At 54.6% G+C, this 9,264-nt stretch overlaps 1 protein-coding gene across 1 annotated transcript; it reads left to right on the forward strand.

Moving 5' to 3' along the window:
* Positions 1-288: 288 nt before the first annotated feature.
* On the forward strand, positions 289-8,857 carry HTR3A (5-hydroxytryptamine receptor 3A). The gene is made up of 8 exons (XM_042852001.2): positions 289-451; positions 1,205-1,249; positions 2,216-2,325; positions 3,816-3,985; positions 4,623-4,783; positions 5,884-6,094; positions 6,776-7,009; positions 7,635-8,857. The coding sequence occupies exons 1-8, from the start codon at positions 428-430 to the stop codon at positions 7,931-7,933; spliced, it is 1,254 nt and encodes a 417-aa protein (XP_042707935.2). The 5' UTR covers positions 289-427; the 3' UTR covers positions 7,934-8,857.
* Positions 8,858-9,264: the final 407 nt, after the last annotated feature.

The following is a 9,264-nucleotide window of genomic DNA, read 5'->3' on the forward strand; positions in this document are numbered from 1 at the left end:
TTCTCTGTTCTCTAGTCGACAGGAGCCACACCAAGCCAGTCCTGGGTGGGAGTCACTCCCAAGCTGAGATGACCAGGCAGGCGCTGCACCGAGCTGGTCTTGGCTGGAAGCTGCTTCAGCCAGACTGAGCCATGATTTGCTGGGACTCTGCTTTCCATGAGCCAAGTCGCTTTGCGTAGATTGTGCAGCAGCACAGAGAGAGAGGGAATGGGGAAGGTGATGCACTGAGCGGGTTCATGCCCAGAAATGAGTCCAGGGAAATGTGATATTTTTTCCCCCCTTAGCTGCTCGGAAAGGCAACAACAGGACTTTGAACTCTGCCAAGCCAGCCCTGCTCCAGCTCTCTGACTACCTGCTGACTCATTACAGAAAGGGTGTCCGGCCAGTTCAGGACTGGAGAAGGACAACCAACGTAGCCATTGATGTCATGGTATATGCCATTCTCAGCGTGGTAAGTCCTCTGCTTTGCCACGGAGCCCAGCAGGCCTAACATCTCTGGGGCTGAGGAGTGGGGATAGGTACCTCTGAGCCTAGGGAGGGTTCATATGTCACTAAGTTTTTCCACATCCAGGATGAGGTGAGGAGAGACATCCTGTTTAGGTAAACTAGGGCAAATCACTTGGAGCCATGTCTTCAATTGCTCAGAAACCATTTAGGCAGCTAATTAAGGGTGAGATTTCCAAAGTGCTCAGCATCCAACCTGCTGAGATGATTTGGAAACCAGGCCCGGGTATAATTTAATAATCTTCAATGCACCGTCCCAGAAAGGCTTGACCACAGACTAGGCGGAGTTGCTACAAGAAGCCATCCACACACCGACCCTTTACTCCTAACTGAAAGAAGTTTGCTTTAAAATGTGTTGGATCCGTGATGGTATCTGAAGGCCCCTCTGCCAACAGAGCAGTTAGAAGACAATCAGGCCTTCTACTGGGGAAAGCTGAAGAACTTAAGAAGGTCCATCCGTGTCCCAAAGGATGTGCAATCAAAGGATCCTTTGCTTGTTATTTTGCCATTTCCTCACCGTCTCCTCTTGTGTTCTTGCCAATTGATCCCCATTGACATCTGGAACCTGGTGATCATTTGTATCCAAACCCTTCCTGATAACTTTGGGCCTCTGCCTTAACAACGGTGAATGTCAATATCAGTAACCCCTGAGCTGTAAAATGCCCTTTGCCATTTTACCATTGCTTTTTATTTCCAACAGGATGAAAAAAATCAGGTGCTGACAACCTACATCTGGTACAGGCAGGTGAGTGGCTGGAATCCTCCTGGCTTTACGAAGCTCTGAATCAATGGTTTTCTCTTCCATTCTCCTTTGGTGGGACTTTCGCAGGTCCTTTCCACAGTTAGTAGCTTTTATCTCTGCAGTGCCAGCACCCACAGTAACATGGCGATTTCTCAGACACTGGCCTTGTGTTGGCCTGTGGGGACTTTTTATTGGAGATTGTCAATGCCTCTGTGAAGGGAGGCACGTTGCCTGCTTCGCCGAAGGAAACTCAGGCACGTCTGCTGCTCAAGCAGCCGTCACTTGACAAGGACAATCTGGCCAGCTACCAACTTGTATTCCAACTTCCATTTTCCGCATGGGGAGGAGGGAGTTTACTCCAACTCCCACGGCTCCAGGATAGGAGGAAATCAGTGGGGCATCTCCCTTGGCATCCACATGAGAGGTCTCACTTTCTTTTCACCCAGAGCTCCCGCAACACACCGTCCTTTTCTCTTTAGCTATGCATTTGCCTGGATGAGAGAGCCCTCTGAGCTCCCGCTAGCTATCAGCTAACCTAATTCATCCCAAAATGAGCAATGCAGCCGAAGAATAGCTGGGACACGGCTATGTCTCCAGAAGATTAAAACTGTGCACAGACTTGCTCCAGCACCAAGACGACATCCCCATATGCAGCGTGTAGCCAACACGTAAAACCCAGCACCCTCTGGAAAGCAAAGAGACCGGTGGTTCAGAGTGTGGGCACATGGATGATAATGTCCTAGCTTAGTGCAGCGAGGTCAAAACCATCAGAGGATAACAAGTAGCATGTGAGGCACAAAGCTATAGGATTAGAGGGGAATGAGTGAATGCTTTAAGCTTTGTACAGTTGGGCAAGTACAGTAATTGGGAAGACAGGCTTTGCTTTTTATCTAATACTCCTGCCAGAGGTGGGGAACCGGCCTGGAATTGATCCTGCTGCTTAAGTCCTCTCTTATCTCACTTCTGCAGCACTGGATCGACGAGTTTCTCAGGTGGAATCCAGAGGACTTTGATAACATCACGCAGATGTCCCTCCCCACCGACAGCATCTGGGTACCAGACATCCTCATCAATGAGTTGTGAGTGCAGCAAAGTTCTCGGACAACAGCCCGTGAGGCCTGGAGATTTAACTCTCTCCCTCCTCCCCCGCAAGTTCACATCCCACTTTGTATTCCCAGCACTGCTGCTGGTTTGCACAGAGCTGGCAATATCCCCGCGTACCGTACACTGCAGATGGGAATAGCTCAGGAGTTGGGACATTTCCAATGCTGGCTGACTATAAACGTTCATAATTACCCTTGCTGCATTTGGGGTGGAATTCAGATATTCAGAGGAAGGTTTTGTACAGGAAACACAATGCCGGGGCAGCTGCAGAACTGCCAACCCTTCCTCGGGAAAGAAATCTATTGTTCTTAACCATCTCTATTCTGCTAGGATTTCAGGAGCTTCCATGATCTCAGGCACTTGCCACCCTTTCAAAACTTTACAGCTTTGCTATGTGCAGTGTGATAACTTCAGTGAGGCGTTCCCGGTACTAATCAGAGGGAGTGTGTCCATACAGAGAGTCCTAACGAGATGCAGAGGTGTAGGCCTGCGTGCAAACTCACCAGCCAGGGAAGTTAAAAAAAAAAAAAAAAAGAGCCCCAGTTAAAGTCATTTCCCCCCTTTTCTTCTAGGCTCACTTTGTTTCCAAACACATGACTCAAAACCAGAACAAATCAACCCCCAACTATCAGCTCACCAGCCCCTCCAAGGCCTTTCCACCCCCAGCCAGCTGGGAGCACACAGGACACAGCTTTCCTCTAGGGTATTCTCCTTGGCACCACTTCCTTCCTTCCTTTTATAACCATGTGACAGACACAAACCCAGTAACCCCATACGCATCAGAGAGCCATGTCACCAAAGGTAACTGTTGTACGGGTCTGTCCTTTGAATGTTAAGGAATCTGCCATAGTTTATTGTGTTTCCTAGAAGTATTATTTGTATTACAGCAGTGCCTAGAGCCCCAGCTGAGATCGAGGCCCCGCAGTGCTGGGTGCTGTACGTACAGGTAGTAACAGAAAGCCCTGCCCTGCAGAGCTAACAGTCGAAATAGACAAGGCACCCATTGAGAGAGGCATTGGAGTGATGCTGGTAATGGAAGATGGGGGATGACCATTTGCGGGAGGGGTGAAGGTGGGAAAGAAGAGATGGGTCCACAGAGCTGGAGAGTCAATAAACCTGTAGGTTTCTTTGGGGAAAGGATAGGATGGGCTGCTTGGCTCCTTGGCTGGATTCCTGGGCAGGACTCAGCTGGCAGCAACAGGCTCTAAACAGAAACCTCTGCATGGACTCAGGCTACTGTACAGCCCAATACCCTGCCAGGAACCCGAGGGTCCCATCTAGCCGGTATCACAGCTGCTACCATTCCTAACAGAGACACTCCCAGCTGTCCCGGCTAGCCGGGCTCAGGGCACTCCCAGCCACCGCAGCTCGCTGGCATTTCACCACGGTAGAAACGAGCCAGAGGGGTCCGCCTTTTTTTTTTTTTTTTTTTGACGGGGACGTTCCCATTCTTTGTGCCCTTCAGCGTGGACGTGGGCAAGTCCCCGGACATCCCGTACGTCTACGTCCGTTACCACGGGGAGGTCCAGAACCTCAAGCCGATCCAGGTGGTGACTGCCTGCAGCCTGGACATCTACAACTTCCCCTTCGACGTGCAAAACTGCTCGCTTACCTTCACTAGCTGGCTGCACAACAGTACGTGACAGAGAGCACTGCCTTCCCCGCTGCACCCTGCCCTCCAGCAGCCTGGGAAGGGAGGGAGGGATCAGGCCAGCTAAGAAAGCCTCCAGCTGTATGGGGAGTCAATATGACCTGGTCTGGGACTCCATAACTTGCAGCCACTTGGCGGGTCTCAGTTTCGTTCCCAGTGGACATTGCAAAAGGCACAAAATGGCCCTCTTACCAGCAGGGAGAGCCAGGAGTGAGCTGGCGGGGCTCCCTGGGTCAGTGCTGGGGTTCATTGGCACAGGCAGCCTGGGGTTAGTTTGTACTGCTGTTGCCTCCAGCCCATGGGCACCCAAGGAGGGACAGAGCGGGGTAAGAGCTAGCGGGGCGGAGGGTGGCATGGAGCTATCAGTCTCTGGGAGCATGCTGGCTCAGTGCAGGCTATGCCTCACCCCCCTAGATGGCCCTAGTAAAGAGGGAATGCATGCAGGCCAATCCGTCCTTGAGAACAAGGAGAGAAGAGGAATGTGGCCTGGAAGGGAGGAGTGTGAAGCTACCAGACCTCATAGGGTGGCTGTGGGCATGGAGCACGTCAGCAGTTTTGGGGGACGATGCCCCTTCCCCTCAGGCCCCCAGCCCTGATGCCCACCTCTCTTCCGCCCCACAGTCCGCGACATCAACCTCTCGCTGTGGCGGCAGCCGGAGCTGGTGAAGTTTGACAAGAGCGTCTTCATGAACCAGGGGGAGTGGGAGCTCCTCTACGTCCTCAGCCAGTTCCGGGAGTTCAGTGTGGAGGGCAGCGACAGCTACGCCGAGATGAAGTTTTATGTAAGGCCCCTCCCCTGGTCAGGCATGGGGGGAGGGGAGAACAGAGGGGAGAAGCACCAAGATGCAGAAGGCAAATGCTGCCATTTTCTCTACTTGTGCAATTGATCTCTTGGCTCTAAAGTGTGCAGAGGGGTTGCTAAGTGAACCCCACAGCATGTGCCGAGCTGCATACCATGGTAGGGATAGCAAGGACTGTTGCAACACAAGCTGCAGCACATCACCCCTGCAAGGGGACAGGGGTCCCAGCCTAGGTCCACTCCAGTGCAGCTTGCACCTGGTTCACCAATGGGAGGCAAACGAGGTCGCTCAGCATGGCCCCCACCTGACAGCTGGCTCCCCCTTTGGGTCCAGCTGCTGCCTACAGACTGCAGAGCTCCCCCCAGAACCCTGGTTTGAGCCAGAGTTAGTCTAACATCCAAGAAACATACAGAGTAAGCCCAGATGCCGTTTGTTTCACCCACATGAGCAGCCGTTTCCCCTTAGCATGACTTGGTTCCATAGTGGGGGCCCCCCTTCCAGGGCAGGGTGGTTCCTTCTGCTTCCAGACCATAATGCAGCCACAGAGCATTAAAAATCTCCAGCGCCAATGGTCCGAGGATCCAAGCCACTGCAGGTGTGTGGCTTAATGGGCTGTTTACTGGGCAGCTGGAGCCCAGAGGGTGTGCTGGGTGGGGTGTGTGCATGGAGGAGCTACGCAGATGAGCAGCTTTGCAACTGGAAATGCAGCTGGATGTCCTTGCTCTCAGCCTGTGCTCTGCTCATGGGCCTGGGCCCTTCGTTTAGGGCCAGGTCTCAGCTCCGCAGCTGCCCTGCCAAGCTGCTGCCGCCAGTTCGAAGCCAGACCAAGGTTCCCGCGTTCGGGGTGAGAAGCGGGCAATGCTCCCCACAGCAAACAAGGAGCCTGAGGAGCACAGCAGCCACTCAGCCAGGCCCCTGGTGCCAGCAAAGCTCTTGGCCTTTCACTTCTGACAGGGTTGCCTGGCAATAACAGGCCCCAGTGGTGGTGAAGGGGAGCCAGGCAGCAATGGGCCTTTATTCCCAGGTGGGCTCCTCCTGACAGAGATCTCTCCACACTCCGCCACCCCCTCTTGTGCTGGCAGGTGGTCATCCGGAGACGCCCCCTCTTCTACGCCGTCAGCCTACTGCTCCCCAGCATCTTCCTGATGGTCATGGACATCGTGGGGTTCTACCTGCCTCCCGACAGCGGGGAGAGGGTCTCCTTCAAGATCACCCTCCTGCTCGGCTACTCCGTCTTCCTGATCATCGTGTCGGACACGCTGCCGGCCACTGCCATTGGGACCCCACTGATAGGTACGATAGTGCCCGTCACCGTGGTTACCTAGGTGCGCACACATCCCCGGTTGAAATCTAGCATCGGTCTCCCTCGCGGAGTCCAGAGCCAAGGAGGGGATGGGTGATGATAGTGTGGGGCAGATGAACTGTATGGCCGGAGGAGCTGGTAGGACAGTGCACCGGACAGTGTGGGGGGTGGATGCTGTGGTTTGGGCATGAGGCCCATTAGCTCAGCTGTGGGAGGGAGAAGACCAGAACTAGGATAGCAAGAGATGGGGGCTGTGGGTCAGGGTTGAGGTGTACTGGCAGAGTTGTGTGGGGCTAGAGAGGCCATGGCTGAAGTAGCAGGGTCTGCAGAGGGTCAGAATTACAGGGCATCTGCACAGCTCCAGATGCACTCGAGGACTGGAACAACAAGAGTGGTGTATCAGGACCGAGGGGCATTGTCAGAGCCGGGTGTGGGGCGAGTAGGACAGGAATAGCCAGGATGCTGGTTGGGTCAGGGTGGAAGTGATACGCTGAGCTGCCAGGGGTCCTGGTAGGGCTGGAGCAGGAGTGGGTACTACATGTGAGGAAGACCTAACGTCATTGAAAGAGGTGGGTACAGAGAGCTCACCCAGGCCCGGCCTGTACTGTGCCTAGCTCTCGCCAAGAGACTGACCCTGCTGACCATGGACCATTGCTGCCTTCCCCTGGCAGGCGTCTATTTTGTCGTGTGCATGGCCTTGCTGGTCATCAGCTTGACCGAGACCATCCTCATCGTGCGCCTGGTCCACAAGCAGGACCTGCAGCCTCATGTCCCTGACTGGGTCAAGCACCTGGTGCTGGAACGAGCCACCATCCTGCTCTGCATCCGCGACAGGAAGAAATTCTCTCCCAGCAGGACACAGAGTTCAGACATCAGCCGGCACCCGGAGAATAACGACAGCACAGGTACGAGCTGTGGCACTGGGAAAGGGGGTAAGGGCTGTAGGTAGCTGGCACCCTGGCTGCATGTTACCATCACCACCAAGGGGGGGAACAAGGTGCACAGGATTAGAAAGAACTCAGGGCTCACCTGGTAGAGCTAGACCATGGTGCAGTGCAGCAAAACATCGGAGCCTGCATGATGGGGTCAGTGTCGAGCCCAAATCCTCTCAGGGCTTTAGCCCCAAAACATGAGAGGGGCACCCCACTGCTCTCAGCGGGACCCCAGGGAACAGCTCTGCCCAGGAAGTCCATGTGGCACATGAAGGAGCGATGGAGCAGGATCTCCTTTGGGCCACACAGCCCTATTGCACAGGCTTAGAAAGGCACCCTGGGCATCTTCACTCCCTGCTGGCCCCAGGGCAAGGTTGCCAGAGCACGACCCCTCTTTGGAGCTCAAGTCCCTTGGCCTAGCACATAGAGAAAAGGATTTTACCCCCCTGCCCACCCCCACAGGCTATTTGCTCTGGGCCAGACACTGGGGAGGGGGGCTCAGAACCCCACCTCTGGGGTGGTATAATGCCCAGCACAGCCCAGCTCAGCAGTGCAGGGCTGGGACCTCTGAGAGGCTGCCCCTGTCTTGTTCCTGAAGCCAAGCTGAACCACTACGGCTGCGAGAACCTCCGCGAGTACGAGAGGGTGGCGGGCGCAAGGCCATTGCCGGCACCCCCGGCACAAGGAGACAGCTCCCCGGTGGTGGCCAGCATCCTGCAGGAGATCTCTGCCATCCGCCAGTTCCTGGAGAAGCGTGACGAGTTCCGCGACATCGCCCGCGAGTGGCTCCAGGTGGGCTACGTGCTGGACGTACTGCTCTTCCGGGTGTACCTGGTGGCTGTGTTGGCCTATAGCATCACGCTAGGCACCCTCTGGTCCGTCTGGCAGTACGCATGAGCCGTGCCGGCCTGTGCAGGCAGGGTGCTCCGCTGCCATGCTTTAAAGGGGTCATTCCCAGGTCCACAGACTCCCTTGTATATTCTAACCACAGAGATCCAGGGCCTAACAGTTCTTCAGCGGCACTGGTGTACCATAGGTTGGGCTCCAAACACCATGGCCGGGAGATGGTTAGAGAGGGATGAACAAGCTTTAATTAAATCTGAGTCAACACTAAGCTTAGCCTAACCCCCTTTCCGGCCTCCAATTAACTCCCTTCCCACTCGCGCGCCGCACACCTGCTCCCCCAGTCCCGTTCCAGCTCCTCTCTCATTTCCATCAGGACACAGAGAGCAACCTCCCACCATACAGGCTGGCCTCCCTGTGCATCCCGCCACAGCAGAAACGGGAGATGGTGGGAAAATATCAAGGGAGCCTGAATATGCACAGTTCCCAGGCTCACACACCGCCGAGCTGACCAGAGCCCTTGGAGGGTGTCTCAATCCCAGTCCAGACCCAAACGGGGGTGAGGGGGAAGGTTCACATCCATCCATTTGTTTATGGGGGGAAGCTGTCAGCCACCAAACCCCAGCCTCTCCATGCCACTTCAGTGCCTTGCTGGCTCTGAGGAGTGCTTTCCTGACATCTATGGCAATCCACGTGCTTTTTCAGCCCCTTACATCTCTTATCCTCGCTCTTACCATACACTTTACCCAGCAGGATTTTCTTGTTCGAGTATTTCTTTCAGGTTACTGTGCAGTCTCTGTGAAGGTTCAATAGCCACATGCTGCCAGGAACAGCTGGTAATTTGATGGCATGGCTCTTTTGTGAATAGCATCCCACGTCGTCTACGTGCTGTGTAGGGGGTGTTGTTACCAGTTTCGATGGTCTTACCCAAGAGATCTCGGAAAACTAAATAATAAACTGGATGTTTCATTCGCTAAACTGAAGAGGACAGCGTGTGACTTCATGTGCTGGCACGTGGGCGTTGGATAAATCCACTCGGCAAGGCGACCCCAGGAAAGCATGGTAGGGTATTTGGAAAATGTCTCCAGCAAGGGCACGCAGTACTGGTCTAACCCTGCCCCCCTGGGAGCAGAGAAAGTCCAACGCTGAACACGTTCGCACATCCCGCCCTACGTGACCGGCACTGGAGTAAAGATTGCGCCAGGGACACAGCCTACAGGAGAAGAGCACGGATTGAAGGCTGTGTGTGGCGGGGAGGAAGGAAGGGCTGTTTAAATGCTTCTCAACTTTGCTGAGGACTCTCTTGCTCCTTCCCTTTAAGCCAAATGAAGGCAGAGGCCCATTCCCGTGGTGCTTACTGTGTCAGGCTCACACACTGCTGGGCA

The sequence above is a fragment of the Chrysemys picta genome, chromosome 16 (genome assembly GCF_011386835.1).
Source record: "Chrysemys picta bellii isolate R12L10 chromosome 16, ASM1138683v2, whole genome shotgun sequence".
Lineage (NCBI taxonomy): Eukaryota > Metazoa > Chordata > Testudines > Emydidae > Chrysemys > Chrysemys picta.

Bases quoted from the DNA above. Each gene is read 5' to 3' on its own strand.
- HTR3A (XM_042852001.2), top strand. From the start codon at position 428: ATGGTATATGCCATTCTCAGCGTG. The intron at 2,326-3,815 runs GTGAGTGCAGCA...TGTGCCCTTCAG, and splicing joins GACATCCTCATCAATGAGTT to CGTGGACGTGGGCAAGTCCC. The intron at 4,784-5,883 runs GTAAGGCCCCTC...TTGTGCTGGCAG, and splicing joins ACGCCGAGATGAAGTTTTAT to GTGGTCATCCGGAGACGCCC.